Below are 27,959 nucleotides of genomic sequence, written 5' to 3' on the forward strand. Positions count from 1 at the left end.
GGAGAGACCTCCATCTCCATGATCAATTCTCTGCAAGGAAGTGATTAGCATTTGATATAGAAAACAGAAACCCTAATCTAAACTTGCCTCTCTAGGCAAATAAAATAGATCAGATAGAAGAGATTTCCACCAAGAAAGAAGAAAAATGTCAAGAAGCTTAACTTTGAAGAACAAGTAAAATTTTTGGTACAGTAGCCTCTTTTAAAAAAAAGTATTTTAGGGTCGACTGCTCTAATTTTTAATTAAGTTATAAAACAAACCAAAAAAGTAGAAAATGTAATTATTTTAATTCCTTTTAAAAGTACAGAAATTTATAGTGTCATTAGTTTTTAGACAATAAGGAAATGCTTTTCCATACTTAGCTTATGATTTTCAAAAAGAGTACTTGAATTTTTCTTCTTGATGGGAACCAAAAGGATGGCCCCAGGCAAAGGTAAGGGTGCAGCAGGGAGAAAAATGGTAAAACCCACTTTTAAATTCAAAAGGATCTTACTTCCAAGAGGAAAGTACCTGCTTAAAACCCATCCCAAAGATGAGACTGCTTACCTCTCTTGTCGGCACCAGTACCAGGGCATAGGGGCCGTCACTGCGCTATCGACACAGAAGGAAAGAAATGATGTGAGTGGATGAATGAAGGTCACAGGCCTCCAGGTGGACAGAACTTGAGGGTGGCCACTTGCACACATCAGCAGCAGTCTCATTAAGAAAGGGACTCCGATGCCCACTACCCTTATTATTATGCAACCTTGTTCTAAAGGTTCCAGCCCATGCAATCAGACAAGAGAAAGAAATATGTATAAATCTGGAAAGTAGGAGGTAAACCTGTCATTGTTAGCAGATGATATTTTATCCTTAAAAACAAAACAAAACAAAAAAAACCAACCTGAAGAGAATCAATTGAAAATCTACTACAAAAAAGACAACTCAATGGAGTAGCTGAATGCAAAATTAATATACACAATCTACAGCCTTCTGATGTAAAAAAGTTACAAAACACAATGGAAGGGGGAAAAAAAAATCACAGCAGAGCAGCAACAACAAGAAGCTTGACAAAAAATGTTCAAAATCTGTATGACAGACATTTTAAAACACTTCTGAGGAGCATAAAATAAAATCTGAATAAATGGGAAAATGTATCCTATTCTTGGATACGATGCCTCCATATTACAAATACGCTAACCCTAAGTCAACCCACAAATGTAATGCAAACCTAACAAAACTGCCACAAATATGCATATATGCACACAACATATATAATACTTATATTCAGACAAGCTGATTTCAAAGTTCCTATGAAGAATAACCAAAATATGTCTGAAAAACATCAGATGTTAAAACAATTTAAAACTACCGTAATTTAAAAAAATTGATACTGGCATATAAATTGAGATTACAACAGCAAGTAGAACAGAATCAAGTATGCACAGAATTACAGGAAATAATTTTGTATCAGTAGGGAAAAGATAAATTATTCAGTCTTCAAGAACAAAGTCAGAAAAGTCAAGGTGGAATCAAGTCAGCCTTTTTACAGATTTGACATAAAACTCAGAAACTATAAAAGAAAACACTAATAAATTCTATTATGTAAAAATTGTTAACTTCAGAATGGGAAAATAATACCTAAACAAAATCAAGTATAAATGACAAAATGAAGGGAAAACACGCCACACATAAGAGAAAGGCCCAATTTCCTTAGTTTACAAAGGTCTGTGATTCAAATAAAAAATAAAAATAAAAAAGACCACAACAACTTAAGTAGAAAAATGGAGAAAGAACGTAAATAGCCAATTTCTGGAAATAAGAATTCAAAACATGGCTTTCACACATGTGAGATGTTCAACTCCACCGTCTGTCAAATGAGCAAAACCAACACAGCCGGCAGTGTCATGAGGGCGCGGGCGAGCAGGGGCTCCTGGGTGCCCTGCTGCGGGGAGCGCACCGTGGCTTCACCCACTGGACGTTCAACTGCGGCGTCATCTACCAAATAAACATGCCACTTCCACTTCTGGGGATTTCTCTAAAAGACGCACCCATAAGTACTCATAAAAAATAAAACATTTTACAGACTGTGCAGTATGTAGAAGAGCCTTGTTTGTAGCAAAATACTGACATAACGTAAATTCTACCAACGAGGGACTGATACGGTAACTTATGGTGGCGACAGGCAGCAGGATACTAGGCGGCCATTAAAAAAGCAAGGCAGATGGGCAGGGCACTGCCAAGAAACTATCCCCAAACATACCAAGCGAACAAAAGCAAGGTACAAAACATCATGCACAGCAAGCAACCACTTGTGTATCAAACCAAACACAACAGAAAAACAAACACACAGAAGCTGAAGGGGGAAGGGAACTCTGTACGCTCACACTTGCTCTCTCTGCAGAGATGAGCCCCGGGAGGACCTGGCACTCCACACCCCGAGAGAGCTGTGCCACGTAGGGGAGAGGGGGTGTAAGACTTACTTCCCACCATGTACTGTTTGGTACTCTTTTTAATTTTTTAACATATACATTATACCTAAAAAAATAATAACAAAGATAATAGTAAGAGAAAACAAAAAAAGTAACCCGATAAAGGTCTCAAAGTCAGTGGTGTCTTGCATCTCTAAAGTGCTCACAGACGCTTAGGAATTAATCAAAACAATGTTGGTGCAGAAGCTAAGTGCAGGTTTAGAGCAGATTCAATTACAAGCATGGTTTTCATGTTTTGCATAGGAAACATTTACACACAAGGAGAAAAGGATTTGGAATTCAAACTAGAGCCGTCTGTACTCGACATCAAGTCTGCGAGGCCCAGGCGAGGAATGGTAAACATGTTAATACAACAGTATCAACGTGCCACAGTGTGACGTTAGCAGATTCTGACATTTCAAAAGGTGTTACTACACAGAGAAGAAGAAAGAAAAATCAATTCCTCGCAGGGCAGAAGTGAGTAAAGAAGGATGGATGTGTTGTTAAAAAAAATCAGAGCCCAAATAACTGAGTGAAAACACAGAAAAGCAATCCGTTCCCATTCCAACACCAAAGTAATTTACGACTCTGCTGGGTGCCTTGAGTTTGCTGCTCCCTCCAGATAGGTTTTTTACAGGTCAAATCATTTTACAATGAACTCCAAGGGCCTCTATTGAATATTACTTGAAATAAATGAACTAAATTTGGACTTAGAATTCTAACTCTTTTTACAGAATATTTCAATCTTTGAAATAGATGGAATAAATAAAAATGACAACATGGCTGGTGAACATATCTAGATATAAGCAAATCAAATCGTTGCCTTTCAAACTAGCCACATGCCCATGTCGTGGACGGTGACAACTACCGCTTCATGAGCAGGTACTGTTACTAAAAGCTGGACACCAGCTCTCCACGCTCCACGTGCATTAGCTCAGGAGCCTCAGGGTTACCCTGGGAGACACGCACAACAGGTGAAGTCACTGAGGCACAGAGGGATGAAAGGGTTTGCCTAAAGACACACTCGCACCCAGGCTTTGAGCAGAGCTGCCCACCACATGGTCTCCCTTAGGTACATACTCTAATCTCTCCTGTCCTCAGGTCACCGACCTATGAAATGAGACAATTGGGCTGGAACTACAGGACCCATGCCAGCTCAAATTATTCCCCAACTCTCCAACCTTACAAAAAACAAAAAAAAACAAAAATCCACTGCTGGCAAGAAATTCTCCTAGAATTTATAAATGGATAAGACTTTCCCACATTATTGCAATACCTGGCCTCTCTCCTCTAGCGAGGTACCAGTACAATGCTAAATCCTTTATATGAATTATCTTACTGAAAAGTGCCCAATGGGAAAAAAAATCAGTCACCTGTAGGAAATAAATTCCTTACTTACCCAACTCAGAGGAAACCAGTATTAATAGTTTCTTTCTTGTCTTTTTATGCACACACACAGAGTATTATTTATGAAATCAGATCAAACTGTACATACTGTTTTGTACCCTGCCTTTTTTCAATTTCATATGCAAGAAGACTTGTCAAGTTCACAAAGAGAAATTGAAAAAAATACCACTTTTAATGTCTATGTAAGGCTCCATCACTTGGATGTTGTGTAGGATTTGTTTTATTGATTTAAAATTATTTAAATAAAGTTAAAGTACAATTTAAAAACTCATTTCAAAATAAATTTAGGCTTACAAAAAAATTACACAAATAGTACAAAGAACTCTCTTATACCCTTCTCCCAGCTTCCTTATACGGTTATTAATTCTCAAAATCCCAGTACGATGATCAAAACCAGGGAATCAGTACTGACGTGAAACTCTGAATTAATCTGCAGCCCGTATTCTGACTTCACTGACTGACCTTGCAGCGTCCCCTCCCCAGACAGGACCCAGTTTAGGACCACATGTCACACTGAACTGTCACGCCTCCTTCGTCTCTTTTAACCTAGGGTAGTTCTTCAGCATTTCCGTTTTGGATGACCTTAATACTTTCGAACAGTATTGGCCAGTTGCTTTGGAGAAAGTCTCTAGATTTGCGTTTGTCTGATATTTGCTCAGGATTAAATCCGGGTGACACCTTTGGGGCAGGACAACCACAAAAGTGGCGCTGGGTCCTCTGGGCACCTATCTGGAGGTGCATGAGGCCGACACGTCCCAGCACTGGGGATACCCACGCTGATCGCCTGGGTAAGGTGGTAGCAGCCAGGCTCCCCATCATAAAGTGACTGTTTTGCCCTTTGTGATTAAGACGTATCTTGTAGGGAGATCCTTTGAGACTAACTAGGTAAATATCCCATTTTTCATCAGACTTTCACCCCCTCATTTCAGCATCTGTGACGTGTGACACAGTATTACTAAGGCAATGGCCAGACGGTGATGCTCTACTCCATCACTTCTATGTTTCTCCGCTGGAATTCTACTGTGCAGAGGGTCTGTCCTTCTGCCGTCTGCTTATCTATTTACTCAATAATTTGCTTCTATCAGTTTGTACTCATGGATGTTTGTTTCAGCCTGTGGGCTATTATCCAATGCCATCACTACTTGCTTGTCACTCAGTATCAAGTAGGGTGGACACGTGCCTAATTCTGTCTGTCCAAGATGAGAAAAAAGAAGTAACCAATTAGCTCCTCTCCTCTGCTTGTGCACCCACCTCACTTCCTATTTCAGATCTCACCACGTCCTCTCCACTGAGGATAACCGGGACGTCTTTGTGGGACCCTGGGCTGGGTCTTCAGATGATGCCTGCGCCTCTGCGGCCTGGCAGTTAACGTGCCTCCTACAGGACCCGGGGAACCCAATTCTGGCCCCTCTGGCCCAGGCACTAACTAAATGTGTTTCCCAACTAAAGACAAGTATTCCACCACTGCTCCCCAAGCTTCCATTTCTTTCTGTAAACTTAGGGTAACAGTAATACCTGTAACTCACTGGGCTGGGGGTGGGGTTTAAGATTCAAGAATATACAACACAGGCAAAGAATCCAGCACAACGTCTGACACGAGGAACATGTATTTTACAATGTTTCCTATTAGACCTGCCATGATGATTACAAAATATAGTTATTCTATTCTACTCTGGGCACAGTCCTCAGATGCAACGTGTTTATGTAATAAATGAATCAAAAAGAAGAAAATAATGCTTAATGGAAACATTCTTTTGGTCCCAGAATTACTGCTTTGGTTCAATTCAATGTTGCTTATGCACTATGAGCAATAACAGAAAAACACCACACTCACCTGTATTTTTGATTTCATTGCTTGAAGAGACTGGACCACAGGGATGCAGTAGGCAAGAGTTTTACCTTTTAAAAAAGTACAAAAGCAATTAAAATCACAGACCCTACAGATGTAAGAAAAGCAAAGACAGTAAAGAAAATGGGCTCTGCTACCTTTGGGTAGCACTCAACTCTGGGGACAGGAAAAGCGCACATCCTACATCCAAGAGAGGTGAAAACAGAATTTGCCCGTCTGCCACAACCCCCAATTTTGTTTGTAAATCCAGTACTTCCCAAAAAACCTGCAGCTTCAGCTCCTTTATCCAGCTAACAAGGGAGACAATGACACATTTCCCAAGTTACACAAAAGCTCAACTTGAGGACTACCCCTCAAAGCTAGAAAACTTGAAAGTCCTCCTTAACCGTGCAAATGAGCTTTACGGCTAAGTGAACGACCTGCACGGCGCTGATATGCTTAGGAGCCTGTCTGAACCCTGAGCCAGCCTCTAAAGACCGTGGAGAAACCATGAAGCAAAAGCTTCGGGTTTCCACCCACCTCAACGGTGGCTGAGCTGGGAGGCGTGGTGAATAGCCAACCTGCCATTCTGGGCACAAGAGGGGCAGAAGAACAAGTCTACAGACAATTTTGGAACATGCAAAACCTGTGTTCCGTATTAGAGCAAAACAACTGGCATCCAAACAGTGTGTGCTCATGCCAGAGCTGTGCTTTAGTATCAGAAATATTCATCCCTCACTGGAGTGAGGAGGGCAGCTCAGGCCACAGACGGTGGGACTGGGCAGAGCCCTGACAGAGGCTGACCACCTCCCAATCGTTCCCGACCACAGCACCACCAACCACCCCCTGCCTTTCACTAGGGGAACAAATTCAGGGTTCTCATCAAGAGCAGGCACGGCCTCCCTCCTTCCCCCAACAGAACAAAGCCACTGCCGCCACAGACAGACACTTTACTATGGAACCTACAATGTGAGTGTGGCCTGGGTATCAGGGGAAAGGGGGCAGAAGTTAAGTGACGACCGACCTGAGCCCGTCTGCGATCTCACCAGAGCATCTCTGCCTTCCAGCAACGCAGGAATACTTTGCTTCTGAACGCTTGGGCCACACAAAAGAAAGAACACATGCTGAACTATAATATTTTACCCTCTCCCGTTTACAGGCAGAGATGCAGGATACACAAATCACACCCGCCCCCATGCTTTGCTGCATCTGCCAACTGCTACCTCAGAAGTCACCTAAACATTCAAGCGAAGGTGCTGAGAAACTTTTGATGATTGAAGGGATAAAACCTCAGTTAAATTTCTGGAACTCAGCTGAAAATGCTGAGGCAAGCCAGGTATTGGCGGCTCTAGCAAACAGATTAAAAAGACAAATGGCACAGGCATGATGACAAGCTGGAGCTACGAGAGCATACCACACACCTCCCCCCACCCCCCGGCCTCCCGTGACGGGCAGGGAGACACAATAAGACGGGACAGAAAGATTCCCATGCAAGAGAGTATCAGGAAGCTTGTGAGCCATCCAGATAGCCTGGAGCTGCTCCCCAGTCTCCAAAAAACCGAGGTGTGACTATCATACACACACTAAGATGTGTGTCCACATGTGTATTTAAAAACAAACAAAAAGGGCACAGAATTCATTTAAATTTGGTTAATGAAACTGAACCAAAAAAATGGGTAAGGGGGGGGGTCCTCCTTTTATTCTTCAAGACTCTTATTACCTTGTACCTGTAAGTAAAATGTGACGATTAGTAAAATGTAAAATATAAAGCATACATACTCACAAAAAGGAAGTTCATCTCTTCTCTACACCTTTTACTATTCTATTTTCCAAGAGTTATTACTATTAAACATTCAAAAAAATTTTTTTCAATATCCCATTATATCTGACCAAGTATTTACTCCAATCTTTTTGTTTGCCTCTAATTCTTACTACTAAAAAATGACCAGATAAATTCTATATTGTGGACATATTATCTTCAGGGTAGCATGGACAGCAGCCGGATCACATGCAGACATCTTCTGGACCGGTTCAGAGCTGACAACAGAAGTACTTGAGGACTCAGTCTCTCCATTTAACAAGTGGGGGAACTGGGGGGTTAAGTGATGTGTCAAGCCCTGGATGGGCAACAATCCGGCAGTGTTCTCTAGTACGAAGACACAAATTTGCTCTGTGCTCCACAGATAATTCAAATTTCACTGGTCATACCCATTCAAGTCTTAACAAAAGCAACACTGGTCTGGAACCCTTACCTGGTCATACTAGTCATGTTTAAGACCGTATTTATTGTGGAAATCTAAAAGAGAACACACAAAATAAATATTCTTAACTACCGATTTTTTGGCACAAATAAATTTAATGCAAATGAGGATGCAAAGAAGGAGAAGATACCGGGATAAAACCGGTGGCCATGCTGAAGTTCTTCCAACCAGTGAGTGTCACCTGGGGTGGTTCTGCCCACCATCCCCCCGCCCCCCTACACACAGACACACACACACATGGCAATGTCTAAAGCAATTTTTGTTGTCCCAAGTGGGGCAGGGGATGCCACTGGTATCAAGTGAGTAGTCATGGAGTGCTGCTGAACATCCTACCATGCACAGGACAGTGCCCCAAATGTCCACAGCACAAACCTGCTCGATGTCCCTGCTCAAACCCATAGGTAAGAAAACAGCTTATGTAAGCAACCCTAAAGGAGTAAGCTGTGACCATAGGAGCAAAGGAAATCCAGACTCCCTGAAAGTTAATGCATTTTTCTCTTACTCATAAATAAGAGTGGAAACTTCATTCACAGTCAAAAAAAAAACAAAAAAAAATCCATTTGTTTGTAGAACGCCTTCATTCAATTTAATGACAGACTGCCCTTGATATGAAGATGCCAGCTCAGTTTCCTCTCCTATGGTCAATGTGAGCCCTGCCACCCAGATCAGCCTCCACGTCCCATCCACCCACTAATTAGGAGCTTGTCCTAGAGTCCAATAAGTGGAGCCCCAGGCCTAATTTGAATTAGGTTAGGAAAGTGTTTAGTTCTTTAAAAAGGGGATGGGGATGGAGGTAAGGACAGTGAACAGTAACCTAGGCTCACTGGGATTGTCCTAGAAGAGCATCTTATCGATCTGACTTCACTCAGGTTAATTTGGAGCAGAAATAACCATTCTTTGATTTTTCTTCCTAAAACTGTCATTTCCCAGACATTCCCAAGAAATTAACCACACTGAAAAAACCAACCGCACAAGATACTGAGAGATACTTACTAAATGTGGGTGGAGGTCCAGTTCATGAAAAGCATCTGAAGTGAACACCTTTTCTTGCACCTGCTTTACTACAGGTCTGCAAATGATGAAGAAAACCCAGGTATCAGTTCCAATCGACAGAGAAAAAGGCAGAATACACTTAACTCCTCCTATTCCTGAGCGCACATGCCCCTGAACATACCTGTGGAGCTCTGGGATTTCAGGGTTGTTTTTAAATAACGATGAAGTCCTAACGCACGGTTTCTGTTCTCGGGTTCCATCACTCACACCAACCAAAGATTTCTTCGGAGAAAATGTTTTCTGTGCTTTCCCCTTAAAAGTCCTTTGTGGTTCTTTAGCAGCAGCTTTCTTGGCCGGGAGAAATGATGCCTCGTTCCTCTGTTTCGCTGGGGGAGCCTCACTGGATGCTTGGTGTTTTCTTTTGGTGGCCTCTGCTTGCTGCGTTGTTCCCAAAAGGCAAGAGCAACAAGAGATGCATTAGTCCATGAAGACAGACCTCAGAGTGAAGCCTGACTGCCCACAGAATTGCATCTCTCCCTGCAGAGATCATTATGCCCCATATGTCAAGCAACAGTTTAGGGTCTGCAATCAGATTCTTTGACTCAGCTTTTTTTTTTTTTTCCAAAAAGAAAAAAACAAAACAGAAAACACAAAAATCTCAGCTCTTTCATACACTAGACCTCACCATCCATCCTCACCATCAACTCAACCAAGATGAGGGTAAGGATCAAGGGAGAAATCTTTGTGGGGCTGAACATGAACAAATGGGAGTCTCTTTTAAGGGAAGAGAAACCCACCTTGTGAAGTGTGCATGCTAAGTCAATCCTTATCCCTAGATGTCCATCTACACAAAAAGAACAGGGGAGGGGGGGAGCGCACCCTCTCTCTCCACCAACAAAGCCTGTTGGTGACTATACATGGGAGGCTGCAGCCCAGCCCATGCCCAGGAAGCAGAAACCTTCATTACTGCTCTACCCCAGAGTGCTTGGATCGCTGTCATCCTCCCCCTCACACTGCTCCCCCAGATTCAGATGGCTTGGAGATGATTCCTACTCCCGTTTCCATTCCAAATGAGAATTCTGCTCCATCCATCACTTCTACTACAATTATTTCCAACTCTCCTTGCCTTTCAGGTCCCCATCTGATCGCCAATTACAGGCTACAACACTCGGCATTTTCTTGCCTGTTGCTATTTCTGTAACATGGATGTGGCTACATGTGTAATGTCCAAACTTCTCCCAGGAGAAGAAACAGCCAATTTTCTTTGAAGAAACATTCTGTTTTCTTTGGCCTTCTCTTCCAATTTACACGTGAATAAAAAACATCCCCTGAGTAGCCAGGGCTTATTATTCTGGCATTTTGGTTTCTCTTGGAATGTTATTTCCCCCTTTGCTGGAAATGACGGATTCCATTTACACATCAGCTTGCTTTTGGCTGTGATTGTCAGCTTCAGGCTAACCTACCAATAACAACACTTGTTTGTTCCTGACAACTACAGGACTCCTATATCTAAATAATTTAATAAACACCAATTTCGAGTATTTACTATTAATAAAACAAGTATTGACCTGCTCCATTTTACAAATCTATTCTTACAAAATCCCAAATTTATGAATGTTCAGATTAAAGAAAAAGATAAAAGTCAAGTTCCAGATCTGCTGAATCATTTGCAAGGCACAATGAAATGTGCTGACGTCCCTTGATTTATGGAACTACAGATTCTCAGAGCATAAAAAGGCCTAAAGGCCACTCCCACCGCGCATGGACTTCCTACTACAAGCTCCCTGACAGGTGGCCTTGCAGTAGGCCTTGCCTACACACCTCCCTTTACTGCTCTCCATCCCTTGAGACACGAAATTCTAGGGGTGAGGAAGCTGTTTCTGACACTCAGACAAGATCCGCCACCTTGATCATCTATCTGCTAGTCTGTTTGCTTTCTGCAGCAACACAAAACAAGCTTACTTCCTCTTGTGCATCGCATTCCTTCACACATCATCTAACTTTCTGTTTCTTCTTTGGACTAAACAGTCCAAATAGGACACGAGCTTTCAATCCTTTCTCATCCCAGTCACCTTTTATTCTCATGTCCGCTGTTCTCTAAAAGCAAGTACTCAGAATTAAGCACAATATTTCACAGGCTTTCCACGGCTCTCAAGCTAAAATAAAAAACCTATAATATGATCTACAAAGCCCTCTAGAAGCTGGACTCTGCCCTTCTCACCAGCCTCAGCTGTCCTGGTCTTCCTTAATTCCTAGAATGCACCATGCTCCCTCCCTCCTCAGGGCCTTTGCACATGCTATTGCCATACCCATGTCTGCAACCCCCCTTTGGCTAGCTAACTCACTCATCCTTCAGATCTAGGCTTACTGGGTCCTCAGAAGAACCTTTCCTGACCTCTTCTCTCCACCTAGTCAGGCCAGGGCTCCTACTCTTGGCTCTCCTGGCACCCTTTTTCTTCGCTGTAGCACTCAGTACAATTATGACAATTGTATATTGTCCCTCAGTACAATATACAAGCATAAAATGTAATCTGTTAAGTGGTGTCGGCCCTCCGCATTAGACTGTAAACTCCATAAGGAAATGGACAAGTCTGTCCTGCGTGGCACTGCATCCCCTGTAGGGCTCAAATCTTCCCAAAGTAAGTGCTCAATAAATGCTTGTAAGATGAACGACACACATGGAATTATCCCTTCCCATAATGTGGACACTATTCCACTGTTTGTTAGCTTTTCTGCCCCAGCATCCACAATACATTCATTTAAGAAACTGACCCCTCAGCAGCTGTCAACAAGTAGCTTGGTTCTGAGGATACAAGGCTAGAAAATTAGCCAAGCCCTTGAGGAGATCACAGATTAGTGGAAGAGACAAAAGTATAAAACCACAAACCCAAACCTATATTTGTACTCAGAAGAGGTATGTACAAAGGATTACAAAAGCACAAAACAAGACTAGCACGGCCTACGGCAAGGGGAAAGGAGGCCAGGAAACAGAAATGCTTCATGAGGTGGCATCTGAGCAAAGATGAGCTAGGACGTACCTGAATCTACTAAAAAGTCAGCTCTACGACGTTAAACAAGTGACCTCCCTCTGAGTCTCTGTTCCTGTACCTGTAAAACGAGCGGGTTCTGGCAGATGACCTCTAAGGCCCATCTAGCCCTAAAAGTCTAAATACTATGTCTCTGATATTAATAAATATACCAGACCCCAGGCAATATGCTAAGTATTTAAGAGTTATCTAATGTATCAATACAGGTACGGGTATCGTCCCATTTTAAGATGAGAACACTGAGGCAGAGATATGAGGTAATTTGTTCCAGGATCATTGGGGGATCCAGGTTTTGCTCAGGCCCTGACTCTACACCCAGGGTTCCTGATGATTATGCTATAATACTATTTATTAACTGTACCCTGTTTGGTTGGAAAACATCGTGTGTAGTTTCATCCCTTGTTTGTTTTCTAGAAGGATATACACCAAAATGTTAACCAGAGTTACCTCTGAGCATGGCAATTATGGGGTTTTTCACTTTAACATACTTCCCCTATTTCCTACAATAAACCTGGATTACTTGAATTGTCAAAAAACATTTTTAAAAAGAAAACACTACATACTGTTACATATAGCATCACTTAAGGTCTCGAGGCCTTCCCAAAGTCACTATATTAGTTACCCGTCCCAAATTCAGGCCACTGGCAAATTTGATTGGCATACCTGTAATTCTCATTCAAGACGAACAGAAAATGCAGATGCAGACGAGGGCACTGCAGACACTTGTCATCATCTTACTAATACACATCCTTTTGACACAGTGGTTCAAGCGATCATAAAGCCAGACATCCAATTTTTATTCCTTCAACTCACTCAAGGAGGTGTTAATAGCGCTTCCTCTGTGTTCCTAGGCACCTCCAGGACACAAGCACCCCACTGACCTCCCGACACAGGGATTCCACTACTCAAAATGAAGCCAATACGACTTTATTTACCATTGGCATTTATTAAGTGCTTCTATGGGCCAGAAAATATATAGAGTCTTTATGTATGTTATTTCATTTACTCCTCACAATAACTTTGTATAAAGTAGACACTGTTTTGTCGTTTTTATCTATCCTTTATTTGGTGGACAATTTTATGTCTACCCTGCATTTTACAATCGTTTTACAGATTGGAAAGTGAGGTTCAGAGCGGTGAAAAAACTCCCCCAAGTTCACAAAACCAGCATGTTGCAAGGTGGGAACCTAATCCCAGGTCTGTCCTACTCCAAATCCCATGCTCCCAGTGGCTCTTCGGGACTTCCCCCTCCTCCTCCCAGAAGCAGCGACCCCACTGGCTAGCTGAAAACTCCTACTCCCAAACCTCTAAATCCTAAAGCTTGACTATCACTGAAAAACCACCAAAGAGAATCCTTATATGAACTCGAGGAATATCAGCTTCAACACACTGGTTGAACTGAACTTCGGCAACTGTCAGTGGAATTACCTGTTGCTTTCTGCAGAAAACACACACGTTCCCTGGCACGAGGTGGTATAATTTCTGGCCTCTGTGGTAGCTCAGGATTCTACAACAGATTTTTCTGCCCTGCAGCCCTCCTCTATTCCAGGAGAGAGGTCAACCATCCTAGAAACCAGTTTTCAGCTCTGGCTTCGTTTAAATTGAAAGCATCTTTCCCCTCCCCAGGGAGCGGGTTAAACCGGCGCTCCGTCTTCTCTTCCCCCACTGCACGCTGGGTGAGCATCCATGCCGTTTTTGAAAGCTCTTGAAGAAGACCTCTAGTCCAGTCCTCGTTCCTGAACCAAACCACCCTCAGATGAGGCAACGGCGGCTGAGAGAAGTTAGGAGGTGTGGCTGGCAAGTGCCGGGGCTGCCACTCACACCCCGGCGGCAGTTCCCAACTCGGGCTGGAATCAGCCTCCCATCCTTTACCCGACCTCCGGGGCCCTCCGACCAGCAGCCCGACCCAGCAGACGCCCCTCCGCACCCGCTCCGCGGCCGCCCAGAACCTCCGGCTGGGTGGTGTTCCGAGCTCAGACACGTGCGGTTCAGCGACTTCTCCAGGAGCTGCTAGACAGCCCACTTGCCCCCCTAACTCTGTCGGTAGTTCGAAACCCTACCCAGAGGCGAGGCGGCGGGCCCGGCCTCGGGTGCGGACGGCTCTGAAGCCGGGTCATCACTCACCCGCCTCGCCTGGGCCCGGCGGGGTCCCGCGAGCGTCCTGGGGGCGGCGGCCGGGGACTCCGGAACGTGGAGGCGCAGCCCGCCGGCGGCCGCCATGGCGCGCGGCGAGAAGCGGGCAGAGGCGGACACGGGCGCGCGCCGGCACCGGCTAGCGCGGCCGGACCTCTCGAAGCCGGCCCACAGCTCGGCTCGGCCCCACGTGGGCGGCGCGCGAGGACCCCGCGTAGGTGCCCCGCCGGCTCCTGCGGCCGCGCCCCTTCCGGGTCCCGAAGGGCCAACGGGCCACGGCGCCCGGGTCCCCGGACTGCGTGGCCGCTCCTTTTGGCGTCCCTCGCGGCTTGGCCCGCGGCGGGCGATGCCACATGACACCCAGCCCTGGAGTTCATGCTAGTGAAGTTGTCTGAGTGCCTCTGAGAAACAAGGGGCCGTGTGCCACCTCGCCAACGTTTCCTTCGTTTGCTGCCGGGCTACCGCTTCCTCGGCACTTTAGTTACCCGGAGGTCTCTACAGGGGCCTGGGGCTCGGTCGCCCGGAGACGGAGCCCTCGAGGCCCCCTTCCCCTCGACCACCTCCGCCGAGTCCGGGCGCTGCTCCGTCCTGCCCGCAGAGGAGGCTCGCTTTCCAGACAGGCAGCGCCTTGGCCACCTGGCAGGGCTGGGTCGCCTAGCAACGGCGGGGTCCTTCCTGGCTCGGCGGCGCTCCGGGCCTGAGGGGAGAAAGCCGCCGCGGAGGGCGCTGGGGGCCGGTGGCGGCGGCGGCGCCAGAGGCGGCAACGGGACGGCGGCGCGGGGTTGGCGCGCCCCGGAGTCCGGCCTCTGCACTTGAGGGGAAATGAGCTCCGCCGACGAGGCCCGGGTGGGCCCCGCAGCCGACGGGCCTGCGCCGCCCGAGGAGGAGGAGGGCGAGGGGGGCGGCGAGGCGGGCGGGAAGGAGTCAGCGGCAGACGCGGCCCCCGGGCCCAGTGCCGCGTTCCGCTTCCTGGTAAGTCGGCGGGAGCCGGCCGTGAAGCTGCAGTATGCAGTGAGCGGCTTGGAGCCGCTGGCCTGGTCCGAGGACCACCGCGTGTCCGTGTCCACGGCCCGTAGCATCGCTGTGCTGGAGCTCATCTGCGACGTGCACAACCCGGGCCAGGACCTGGTGATCCACCGCACCTCGGTGCCCGCTCCTCTCAACAGCTGCCTCCTCAAAGTAAGTCAGCCCCTGGGCCCCAGCCCTGGGGGCTCCTTCTGCCCCCCGCCCGCGGCCGCGATACCGGTCCCCGGGGAATCTTGGCCTGCGCCTACCAGCGATTCCCCTCGTCGCATCCAGAGCTTGGGGCTGAGTGGTTGGGGTCGCCGTATTTTAAAAAACAAAAATTCCCGCAGCCGTTTGCGCCCAGTCTCCCAGATCACCCACCCCCTTCCGACGCACACAGGTATCCCGGAGCTTTCGTCGGACCAGGTCCTGCCTTCGCCCCGGCGCCTGCCCCACTGCTGGCGCTGCTTACTCTCCGTGGTGCTTTCTGAGACTCCACCCCCTTTGACCCAACCCCAGACCTTGCCTCTGCAGTTGCTCCTATTGTCTGGGATCGACTCCCTGAGGCCCTTGTCTGGCTTTGTTTACGGTGACGTGCCCTCCTCTTGCGCCTCTTCTGCTTTGGAGAAGAAAATTTGGTCCTTCGCATTGCCTCGGCTGTCTTAGCGACTTTATTTTATGAATGTTCCTTCGCACCTGGAGCAGCTGGGCAGTCTAGTTTTGTCTTTCATAGCTGAAAATCTTTGGGATTGGAGTGAAAAGGAAAGCTTTTGGAAATAAATGCGGTTCTTAAACTTCAAGGCCTCTGTAGATTTAGTGTTTTCAGCTTCGTATAAATTAAGTTTGCCTTCAGAACTTTAGGGTTCCTAGTTTTACTGTTTCAGTATCACTATCTTCAAGTTTATTTTTTTGCCCAAATAGTAAATCAGATCGTTCATTTGTGGCTTAGAAGTATAAAAACTTTCCCTGTCTCCTTTGTAAATCTTTATGCATATATGGGAGCCATAGAGAGTATGTGTTCACTCATTTAGCAGGTATTTGAATAGCGCCACGTATCAGCTAGGTGCTGATCTAGGTTCTGGAAAGAAAGCAGTGTACAAAACCAAGTTCCTGCCCTCATGGAGCTTACATTCTTTAGCAAGTCATGAACCAAGCACAACTGTAATATCAGATAGTGGTAAGCATTATAAAGGTATATATCTATGCGCAGAGACTGTGTTTATGTGAAAATGAAAGGTTTTTAAACTTTTTTTCTGCACTGCCATTTTAAATATGAATCATTAGCTGTGGGTAGGGTATAGGGAGCCCACACCACTTTTTTTTTTTTTTAGCGCACTTGAAAGTTTTAAACAGTTCGTTGTTGAGTTAAATCGCTGGTAGACTGATATGACTAAACCCTGAACATCTTCTTGGAGAAGATATGAACAAATTGGTTCGAGTATAATCACATCAGGTAGACGGATAGTGGTAATACTGTGAAATTGAGAAACGGATGGAGGCAGAAGAAAGGGGCTTTAAAAGGTATATCCTTACCATTTCTAAGGATGTTCATGTGTACATGAACTAGAGAAAACTTTAAGTGTGTGTGTCCAACGTGGTCCAGATTTAATGCTTTAACAGGGAGAATTTCTTTTTTTTTTTAATTTAATTTTTTTTAAAGATTTTATTTGGCAGAGAGAGAGAGAAAGCACAAGTAGGCAGAGCGGCAGGCAGAGGGAGAAGGAGAATCAGGCTCCCTGCTGAGCAGAGAGCCTGATTTGGGGCTCTATCCCAGGACCCTGGGATCATGACCCGAGCCAAAGGCAGACACTTAACTGAGCCACCCAGGCGCCCCAGCAGAGAGGATTATTTAAGGGGGGGGAAGGGCAGAGGGAGAGAGAGATTCTTAAGCAGGCTCCATGCCCATCACAGAGCCTGTCGGGGGGCTCAATCCCACGACCCTGAGATCATGATCTGAGCTGAAACTGAGAGTCGGGATGCTTAACCGACTGAGCCACATAGGCGCCCCTAGCAGAGAGAATTTAAAGAATGGAAGGAATAGTGAGGGGAGGCACTTACATCAGGGGATGTTATCTGGTGGTGAATCTGAAGGAGACCTGAAAGAACGTAGGATTTGTTTTGTAAGAGGAGCAGAGGAAAGGGGCATCCAGGTAACAGGAATGAGTTGTCCATCTTATTCACCTACATAATTAAGTCACAGGCATACTTTATTGTTTATGTAAGTAATGATGATTAACAGACGATCTCTTCCAGAGAGAGAAAGTGAGGTGAGGCCAATTTGGGAACTTAGGAAGGTCAGTCTGAAGAAGTTGGCTTCAATTTAGGGAGCCCAAAGGTGCTGTAACAGTTTCATAAGCATGGACTGGCCTGGGATGGTTCAGAAATATGAATCTGGTGGGCCTAGAGGCAAGAAAACAATTACTGGGGTCAGTATAAAATAGAGGGTACAAATTTGGGCTTTGGCACAAAATAGCAAGATAGGCCTGTCTGTACAAGGGGGATGATAAAACCTGTGTTGTTTAGACTTTTTTTTTTTTTTTTTGAGAGAAAGAGAGAATGCATGTGCACAAGGGGTGGGGAGGGGCAGAGGGAGAGGAAAAGAATCTTAAGCAGGTTCCATGCCCAGCATGGAGCCTGACATGGGGCTTGATCTCATGACCCTGAGATCCTGACCTGAGCCAAAATCAAGAGTCTGACGCCTGACCAACTGATCCACTCAGGGGCCCCTAGACTTTTTGGAGGATTAAATACATATATGTATGTATGTGTATATATAGATAAGTATATATGTACACGCAGATCATCACTTAGTACAGTGTTTTGCAGCCTGTAAATACGCAAAGTAATAAATTTGGTCATACAGGTATGAAGAAATAAGGGTCTGGATTAATACTGTAGCTGTGGATATGAAGATATCCATAATATTCTGATAAAAATTGGGACTCTCATTGGTTGTGCAACTGTCTAATAAGTAATAGGAAATCTTTTGTATTCTGCTTGTAATTGGTAGATAGCTTGCCTGAAGTTGATTAGTGGCATCTTCCCCTCCTGTACTGTTCTTTGGTATGCGCATCACACAAACCATCCATCAGTTAGCAGTCTTCCTAGACTAGGACCATTTGGTGAATGAATGCCGAGTTGTCCCTGCAGTTCTGAAAGAGGCCTCTGTCGGGTCAATCTGGGCTGCAGTGGTCGGAGTGTGCAGAAGTCTGTACCAGTACTTGGATGGCTTTACCCTGGCAGTGTCTAGGGATTTAAGCTGCTCAGAACTGTCCAGCTTGCCTTTGCTCTGACATGAAAGGTGGCCATTCTGCAGCCTGGATCAGGTTAGTGTATGGTCCTGCTAGAAGGCTAAATGCTCAGCTCCTCTGAAGCTTTTGCTCTATGACCCCATTATTAAATTATGAATTTCAAGAAAATATGCAGTTATATAAAATAGTTCAAATATGATCTGCTGTTTGCAAGTTACTGTCCTGGACACTGAGTTTATGATATCAAGGAGACTGATATAAGTGAATGATATGAAGAGCAATAAAATTGTGATTTAAGAATAATTTGTAATTTTTCTTCCCATTGGACTGCTGATTTAGCAAATCATCTAATTGGATACAGTCCCAAATTCTAATAATATTTGTATAACTAATTTTATTCTGCATGAATTGTTAGGAGCATGAGAAAGTACTAACTCCATCCACATTCAGTTAAATAACTATGGGCTGTCTTTGGAATCCTATTCCTACCTTCAAGAAGCTTCTTGTAGAATAGCTTCAAGTGAATTTCTGTTCATTAGGTGCTTACAAAGGAATTAGCTATTAGTAGTAATAGTGGCCAATTGGAAACAGGATAGTATATAATTAAATGATTGGCTGGGTGTGGTCCTCTGGGAGCTGGACTCCTATGTGATGTGCTCCTTGGCCATCTCAGTATGTGTTTAAATTTGATGGCTGGTTTTGTGACATGGAGACTTGGAGGGGCAGTGTACTCATTCAAACTAATATATGAGAAATTACTACACAAAACTATTCAGGTTTTCCCTGCTGTTTAAATCCAAGCTGCTCTCTATCCTGTCAAGAATTCTTCCTACGGTGAGTGAGACCAAGGGTTGCTTTTATTTCACCTTCTGCTGCTATTTCGGGTTATAGGTCCTGTGACGTTTACTTTTAGTTCTAGAGTAGCTTTTATTTGTAGTAAATTTACCTATTCTAAGGGTTATTGCTTAGTATACAGTGTTATAAGATTTGGTGATTTTTATATCTGTCCTTTATTTGGTGGACAATTTTATATCTACCCTGCATCTTACATACTTTTATTAGGTCTCATTAACTTTTACTTAATTCCCAGAGAGTATTTATCCTCCTCCTTCTGCTCCTCCTCCTCATCACTAACATTTATTGACACTTATTAATAGATGCTTTACAGGTGTCTGGCAGCTCAGCCAGTAGGGACTTTTTTATCTCAGGGTGGTGAGTTCAAGTCCCAAGTTGGGCGTGGAGCCTACTTAAAAGATGCTTTACATATATTGACTTATTTAATTTTCCTAACGCTATGAGACATGTATTATTGTTCTCTTTTTATAAATGAGAAAATTAGGGCCAGAAAGTTTAAGTAATTTGTGCAGGGTCACAGAGCTAGTGTGTGATAGAGCCAGGATTTGAACCCAGGTAGTCTGGCATCATAGCACAGATTTTCAGATGTTAGGCTTCATTCTGTCATATTTCAAATTTTATCTACCCATACAAAGCTCTGGGCTTTGATGAGCATGATTTTGTTAACAGGCTGGCCAGCTGCCCCTCTGTTTAGTTGGGCGTTCCAGTCTGTTTTTCTCCAGCATGTCCATTAGTGTATCCAAGAGGCTACCTTAAATGCCTTTCTAAATCAAGACATACTGCCTAAGACACCATTTTCAGAGTATTCTTTAGGATAATATAGGATGACACTACCCAACAAGGTTCTATTGTTTTAAAAAAAAAAAAAAGTTTGGAAAACTCTGGTTAAGTCAGCAGCTCCCTGGCCAAGGCATTTAATGTGTTCCTGAGACCCTTCAAGGAGAAGTGAGGTGTAACATACAATGTTCCCAAGACTTATTTGGCCACAGAACTCTTTTTCAAGGGACAATTTAGGGGAGTAGTGTTCTACGTAACACACTTTAGGAAAAGTTAGTCATCTCATTCATTTGTTGGATAACTTTATATCTACTTTTCTATGCTTATTATGTCATTTAGCAGTTTCAGCAGAAAAGACAGTAAGATTAGATTTTTCCGATTATCCTATGCTGGTTTCTAATGATCACTTCTGTCCACACAAATGTTTCTTTTTCTTTCTTTCTTTCTTTCTTTCTTTTCTTTCTTTCTTTCTTTTCTTTCTTTCTTTTCTTTCTTTCTTTCTTTTCTTTCTTTCTTTCTTTTCTTTCTTTCTTTCTTTCAGATTTATTTGTTTAGGAGCGCCTGGGTGGCTCAGTCAGTTAAGCATCTGCCTTCGGCTCAAGTCATGATCCCAAAGTCTGGGATCTAGCCTGGCATCTGGCTCCAGGCTCCCTACTCACTGGGAGTCTGTTTATCCCTTTCCCTCTGCACGCGCCCCCCCCCCCTCATGCTTTCTCTTCCTAAAATAGAGAGAGAGAGTGCGCATGCGACTGTGCTGGGGGAGAAGGAGAGAGAGAATCCCAAGTAGACTCCCCGCTGAGCACAGAGTCCAACACGAGACTCAACCCTACAACCCCTGAGGTCATGACCTGAGCCGAAACTAGAGTCGGACACCTAACTAACTGAGCCACCCAGGCACTTCACAAACCTTTCATTGTTAACAACTGAGGGATTTTATTTCCTAGCAGGCTTAATGGTCTGTAATATTTGTTATCTATTTTCCGTTTAGGGGATATTTTAAAGATTTTTTTTTTTTTTAATTTGACAGAGAGAGACATTGCAAGAGAGGGAACACAAGCAGGGGGAGTGGGAGAGGGAGAAGCAGGCTTCCCACAGAGCAGGGAGCCCGATGCAGGGCTCGATCCCAGGACCCTGGGATCATGACCTGAGCCGAAGGCAGACACTTAACGACTGAGCCATTAAAAATGAGCTGAGCCGTACAACTGTTTATTGTATTCTGGTTTTCTGATACATTCCTAGTTATCCAAGCTTTATCAAGGACTAGTCAGTCGTTTGGAGTTCAACATCTTCACAGTTTATCCTGTGTCCTGGAGTGTAATTCCTCTGGGCTTGGGGACTTAAACTCATTTAGCGTGACTTTTATTGTATCCATATATGTCTTAGGCTTGAATTCCTTTGTAATCATGTAATAACTACCCTTTCCAGTTTGAAGATCAGCCTCTACGTAAAAGGAGATTGTCACTAAATCTGAAAGATTCTGCTTTCTTTCTCTGGATCAATATCTCTAAAGACAGTAGGGTCAAGTGCTTTCCTCTTCCTGCTTTGCACATATCAGAAGACATACTTCAGTTGACTTCTGCTTTGTTTTGGCTTTAACCTTCCTGGCTCTGGATCTCTTTCTTTTGGTCATTTATCTCTTTCTTTGTCTTTAATGTCCCTTTAAAATCTTTTTAAAGAGCTTGCCATTGTACATCCAGGCACTAAATAAACAGCAGTGCTGATATATGTCACAAACTTGGAGAAGGGAGAGATGGGTGAAAGCCAGAAAGATCTCAGAAGGCTTCAGAGAGAGAATTAGACCTGGTAGGATGGATGGGATTTAGATAGGAAGACAGCATTCCAGACAAGGGGCCCAAGGGAGGCCAAGGAGGGAATACTCAAGGAATGGCAAGTAGTCTAATCAGAGTGGACATTACTCTATAGAAGCAGTGGACAGAGTGGTTGGAAGTTGGCTTTCAGCATAGTTTCTAAGTGAAACTTTAAATAGAAACTTAAAGCTCACATTTGTATCACAAAGGCCTTGTAAAAATCCAAATATCCAATTGTATCAAAGATGTATATGGGTATGTGTTTTAATGAATACTGAACATGTTTATGGTTTTGTGACTAGTTCAGCTAAATGCCCTGTTGACTCTTAAGGATCAAGTACATCTCTGTCATGGCTATTGCTTATGGCAGTTCTAAGAAGAATGCGGGAACCAGGCTTTGAATAATGGCAACATTTATTCTGATCCTTGAAAAAATTTTTACTTCCTGAGTAAGTACTCTTTAACTTTCAGACATGTACTTGATCTTTTAAATGCGTGTCTTTCAAAATTAACAGGATTGATACAAAATTCTGACCCAGTTAATACTGATTAATCAGTTAGTACCCTAAGTAATGTAAATGTATTCCTCTTAGAGTGCAGTATTTATCTGATAGTTTTCGTATCTCTTCTTTTCAGGTTGGCTCAAAAGCAGAGGTTGCTGAGTGTAAGGAGAAATTTGCCACCTCGAAAGACCCCACAGTCAGTCAGACTTTCATGTTGGATAGGGTGTTCAACCCTGAGGGGAAGGCATTGCCACCAATGAGGGGATTCAAGTACACCAGCTGGTCCCCCATGGGCTGCGATGCAAATGGCAGGTGCCTCCTGGCGGCACTGACCATGGACAATCGCCTGACCATCCAGGCCAACCTCAACAGACTGCAGTGGGTCCAGCTGGTCGATCTGACTGAGATTTACGGAGAACGTCTTTATGAGACCAGTTACAGGCTCTCTAAAAATGAGGCTCCAGAGGGGAACCTCGGGGACTTTGCGGAGTTTCAGAGGAGACACAGCATGCAGACACCGGTCAGAATGGAGTGGTCGGGCATCTGTACCACTCAGCAGGTCAAGCATAACAACGAGTGCCGGGATGTGGGCAGTGTGCTCCTGGCAGTCCTCTTTGAGAACGGTAACATTGCTGTGTGGCAGTTTCAGCTGCCCTTTGTAGGAAAGGAATCCATCTCTTCGTGCAACACGATTGAGTCAGGAATCAACTCTCCTAGTGTTTTGTTTTGGTGGGAATATGAGCACAATAATCGGAAAATGAGCGGCCTTATTGTGGGGAGTGCTTTTGGACCTGTAAAAATTCTTCCTGTCAATCTCAAAGCAGTGAAAGGCTATTTCACTTTAAGGCAGCCCGTTGTCTTGTGGAAAGAAATGGACCAGTTGCCAGTGCACAGCATTAAATGTGTTCCGCTTTATCACCCTTACCAGAAGTGTAGTTGTAGCTTAGTGGTGGCTGCGAGAGGATCCTATGTGTTTTGGTGTCTTCTTCTGATCTCCAAAGCAGGTCTCAATGTCCACAATTCCCATGTCACAGGCCTTCACTCACTGCCGATTGTCTCCATGACTGCAGACAAGCAGAATGGAACAGTATATACTTGTTCCAGTGATGGGAAGGTGAGGCAGCTGATTCCCATTTTCACCGATGTCGCATTAAAGTTTGAACACCAGTTAATTAAACTCTCAGATGTGTTTGGCTCAGTGAGGACACACGGGATAGCAGTGAGCCCCTGCGGCGCATATCTGGCCGTCATTACAACTGAGGGCATGGTCAACGGCCTCCATCCTGTGAACAAAAACCACCAGGTCCAGTTTGTTACTCTTAAGACCTTTGAAGAGGCAGCTGCTCAGCTCCTGGAATCTTCAGTTCAAAATCTCTTCAAGCAGGTAGATTTAATAGATCTTGTACGCTGGAAGATTTTAAAAGATAAACATATCCCTCAATTTTTACAAGAAGCTTTGGAAAAAAAGATTGAAAGCAGCGGGGCCACCTATTTTTGGCGTTTCAAACTTTTCCTCCTGAGGATTTTATATCAGTCAATGCAGAAAACCCCTTCAGAAGCATTATGGAAACCCACCCATGAGGACTCCAAAATCTTATTAGTTGACTCCCCTGGAATGGGCAATGCTGAGGAAGAACAGCAGGAGGAAGGCACGTCTTCCAAACAGGCGAATAGGCAGGGCCTGCAGGAGCGGAGCAGAGAGGGCGACCCGGAGGACCCCACCGACGATTCCCTGACCCAGGCTGGAGATGCCGGGGGCCGTGAGCCAATGGAAGAGAAGCTCCTGGAGATCCAAGGGAAAATCGAAGCTGTGGAAATGCACTTGACCAGGGAGCACATGAAGCGAGTCTTAGGTGAGGTGTACCTGCATACCTGGATCACAGAGAACACTAGCATCCCCACCAGGGGCCTCTGTAACTTCCTGATGTCTGACGAGGAGTATGATGACCGAACAGCACGGGTAGGTATTTTGTTAGCAGAAAACACTAAAACTGTAAAATGTCTGCTTCCTTCATGTGGGAGAAATGGTCTAAGTGGCATTCCTAACCCAACTTTTGCTTTGATATTTTGTAGGTAGTTGATTGGCATGAGGTGCAGGAGAATAAATAGGAAACATGGATTAATGCAGAGGACACATTCAAATCACACAAAGAATATTTTGATTCTTCCTCTCACCATGGCCTTTATTGATAGGCAAGGTTTATGGGCTGAGATTCCCCAGGCCGTGGATGAGCTGGAGGAGGCTTCAGTTAGCAAGTAGTATGTGATTGGGCGGTCACAGCAGGGGTGGGGTGACACCGTGCTTTCTTCCCTTCCTTTTTGCAAAAGGTTCTGGGAGAATGGGGATTGGAGGTAGCACAGGGATTGGTCACACTTGGGAGGAGTTGAGATCTTTTTATGTAGTCAGGGAGGGCATGTTAAAGTAAGCAAATTATTACTCATAATGTTTTACAAAACTGGGCATAATCTTTATTTTGATTTAGAAGCATCTTAGAGTCTTATCCAAAATGTATTCCACAGAATTCAAGTTCCCTGATAGAACACTAGGGTTCCAAGCTTGAGGAAATGCTGCATACTCTGTCCTCCTCTTCGAGGTTCCCAGCGTCCCTTAGCCTTCTAAGGATTCTGAGAATTCCTGCAGAAAAGACACCATTTAACTTTATGTAGCTCGTTGTTATCCTGACATCAGGGAACCTTTCTCTGTGAACTAACAGCTGCTAAAATCCTGAAGAACAACAAAAAAATAAAAATAAACCTGAAGAACTTGTGTTGCAAGGAACATAGTTTATACTAAAATATTCAAAACCACAAAAGTCTGTGTTCCTTTTTATTGTTATGGCACTTATTCTCACTGCCTAGAGTCTTACTTAAAATTGAAGGTAATAAAATATCATCATGCCTAATGTTAAACCACTCACAAATTCCTTGTTGCATTTTCTTATTGGAAAATCGTGTGTGTGCGTGTGTGTGTGTCCACCCCCAAAATCATTACTCACAGGATATTTGCAGTAATCTCAAGAATAGTTACGATGTCCTTTTCATGTAACTGACTTTTCATCTTTGAAAGTCAACTTTTAAAAATTGTTTCATTGTGGTCTGAATCGTGCAGAAGTTTCCTGGTGGTCACTGTTTCACAGGACCTAGCAGGAATATTACAAGAGTCAGTGGAAGATTGACAAAACATTTTAGGAAATATGTGGTGGGAGCTGGCGGGAATGGTTTAGGTACTTGTCCACGTGTGGCATGAGCGCGGGAACCACCAGCATAGTGACGGGGCCCCGGCAGAGCTAGTTTAAAGAAGGGAAGATGGTACCTCTGCTTATTGATATAACCGAGTTTTGATTAGAAACACTGCATTTCATGTCTTAAAAAATCCCATTTTATGTGCATAAAATGAACCTTTTCAAACCTAGTGCATTGATGTACTAGTAATTATGAATTGTTTCTGAGATTCTCAGCCTGGTGTGTTGGTGCAGTTAGACCAACAGTTTTTATTATCGCCACCACCGCCCCCCTCTCCCCCCCCGCCCAGCGTTTTTAGGCTTTTTTTCCTAATTGTTCCTGCCTGTGACATTCTAATAATAATACAGCTATATTTTGTATATATTTGTGATACATACTTAAATGCACTTTATGCCTAAAAAGGGTAAGAATTTTTGTCCCCCCAAGAACCAGTATTTGCCCCTTGGAAGGAATAATGTCTCCCCCTTTGGGGATGTGTGAATTATACTAACACAGGTGGGCCTGCATGGTTGAGGCTAGTGAGAGCACATAGAAGCAGTTCTCCTCATGTAAAATTTTAGTGCATCTCTCCTGGAGGAATTCTAAGCAGATTTTGTCATGGCAAAATCCCTGCTGGAAGGGACCATAAATTAGAATTCTTAAGGCTAAAAAAACAAAAAGCCAAAAGCCAATGGGCTTTAGGTTTGTAAATTATATACAGTGTAGGTAAGACACTCTTCTGAGCTATTAAGATACCTTCAAAACTTCAGTGAACTAATATTAGTGAATGGTTGAAGTGGAGAGTTCTTTCACAAGAACTTAAGTATAAATGGATTAAAAACCTCGAAGGACATTATCTCCTAGTAAGATGAGAGGTTTTTTTTTTTTTTTTTTTTTTTTTTTTTAAGATGAGAGTTCTTGAGGCTTGGTGTTTCCCATGCCTCCAAATGATGTAGCCAGTGAAGGTTTTTTCAACAAAATAATGAAATAGATCGTTTTTTAGACTTTTGTTTTTAAAGTGGTGTAATCCTAATAAAACAGAGAAAAGCAAAGCTGAAGTAGGGTCAGGGTCTAGAGCCTGCCCTGTCGACCTCTCTCTCTACCACTCCTCGCTGCCACAGTGGGGCCCACCCTGCTTCTGCAGTGAGGCTCAGTGGATCGCAGGCTGCAGGCTGCTAGGCTAGATTGGTCGTGGGTCTTGGGGCTATCAGAAAGGGAAATTTTCTTTTTTAATCCTGATTATATTTGTACTTTGTAAGCCTCTCTTAAAGAATGGATATTTGTACAATTCTACAAAGTTGGTATTTCACATAATACTTGGCCCATAGAGATGATCTTTTTCCTTCTTAAAGTCAATACGTTATAAAGAAGAGCTAAATACTTTGTTTTCCAACAGAACTCTGAACTCCATGTTTCAGGAGCTGCTAAAACAAGGCAAGTGATAAGATTTTGGTTTTCAGAACAGTTTTTCCTTTAGTGGTTGGGGTTCACCGTGTTGTCACAGGGTCCCTGAATGAATTTATCCTACTCAGCCAGTCGACACACGGTGAGGGTCTAGCTTTGTTGCGTCCAGACAGTATGAGCAGCCTACGTGGAAATGCAAATCTCCTGGCTTGTGTACGACCCAGCATACGCTTTCATCCCTCCGTCGTGCCCGGAGGCTTTGTCTGCAGGAAGTCTCGCACTCAGACCGCTGAACGTTGCTACTGCTTTGTCTCACTAGGTGCTGATTGGACACATCTCAAAGAAGATGAACAAACAGACTTTCCCTGAGCACTGCAGTTTGTGTAAAGAGATCTTGCCATTCACAGATCGCAAACAGGCAGTCTGCTCCAATGGCCACATTTGGCTCCGGTAAGCCATTTTAAGCCAGACCCTGCTTTTGCTCATTTTCCAGTTTTGTGTAGCACAAGCCCCTATAAAGTGTTTATCCAAAATATATGTTGCCTGTGCCACTAGGTTGGAGAAAAGCTGCTGTTAAAAAGCAAGATGTAGACTCTTTTTTATCAGTCTAAGGCAGGACACTCTTTAAAGAGCCTTTTTTTTTTTTTTTTACTGCTTGAGATAGGGCTTTTTTTTTTTTTAATTTTTTAAGATTTTATTTATTTGAGAGAGAGAGCATGAGCGGAGAGAGGGAGAAGCAGACTCCCCACTGAGCCGGGAGCCCGATGCGGGGCTCGATCCCAGGACCCTGAGATCACGACCCGAGCCGAAGGCAGATGTTTAACCAACTGAGCCACTGAGGTGCCCCAAGAGGGATTTCTTTATTTTGGTAATATTGTTTTCCTTTGAGGTAGCATTAAATTTTTAAAAATTATTACAAAAGTAGTATCTGTTTAAGCTAGTGGAATATAAAAGAAGAGCGAATGCACTTTTTTTTGCTTTAAGGTGGAAGTCATCCTTCTCTCGCTGTCCCGTC

General features: G+C 44.2%; 2 protein-coding genes and 1 long non-coding RNA gene across 3 annotated transcripts in view; 1 reads left to right on the forward strand and 2 right to left on the reverse strand.

The window, feature by feature from the left end:
* DDX31 (DEAD-box helicase 31) overlaps nt 1–14,664 on the reverse strand; it is a 67,139-nt gene extending 52,475 nt beyond the window's left edge. The window contains 7 exon segments of the mRNA XM_036091692.2: nt 547–591; nt 5,692–5,756; nt 6,710–6,780; nt 7,938–7,981; nt 8,940–9,015; nt 9,121–9,377; nt 14,111–14,664. Of these exon segments, the coding sequence (XP_035947585.1) occupies nt 547–591; nt 5,692–5,756; nt 6,710–6,780; nt 7,938–7,981; nt 8,940–9,015; nt 9,121–9,377; nt 14,111–14,206 (654 nt within the window). The 5' untranslated portion in view covers nt 14,207–14,664.
* A 144-nt stretch (nt 14,665–14,808) lies between these two features.
* The window catches only part of GTF3C4 (general transcription factor IIIC subunit 4), a 23,470-nt gene continuing 10,319 nt past the window's right edge, over nt 14,809–27,959 (forward strand). Inside the window, exons 1-3 of the mRNA XM_078061969.1 lie at nt 14,809–15,298; nt 22,452–24,278; nt 27,264–27,394. Of these exons, the coding sequence (XP_077918095.1) occupies nt 14,942–15,298; nt 22,452–24,278; nt 27,264–27,394 (2,315 nt within the window). The 5' untranslated portion in view covers nt 14,809–14,941. The remainder of the gene's footprint in view (nt 15,299–22,451; nt 24,279–27,263; nt 27,395–27,959) is intronic.
* On the reverse strand, nt 24,765–25,736 carry LOC118545489 (uncharacterized). The gene is made up of 2 exons (XR_013443875.1): nt 25,315–25,736; nt 24,765–24,953 (listed from the first exon to the last, which is right to left on the reverse strand). It is a non-coding gene; the product is annotated as an uncharacterized LOC118545489 (long non-coding RNA).

The sequence above is a fragment of the Halichoerus grypus genome, chromosome 14 (genome assembly GCF_964656455.1).
Source record: "Halichoerus grypus chromosome 14, mHalGry1.hap1.1, whole genome shotgun sequence".
NCBI classification, from domain to species: Eukaryota; Metazoa; Chordata; class Mammalia; order Carnivora; family Phocidae; genus Halichoerus; species Halichoerus grypus.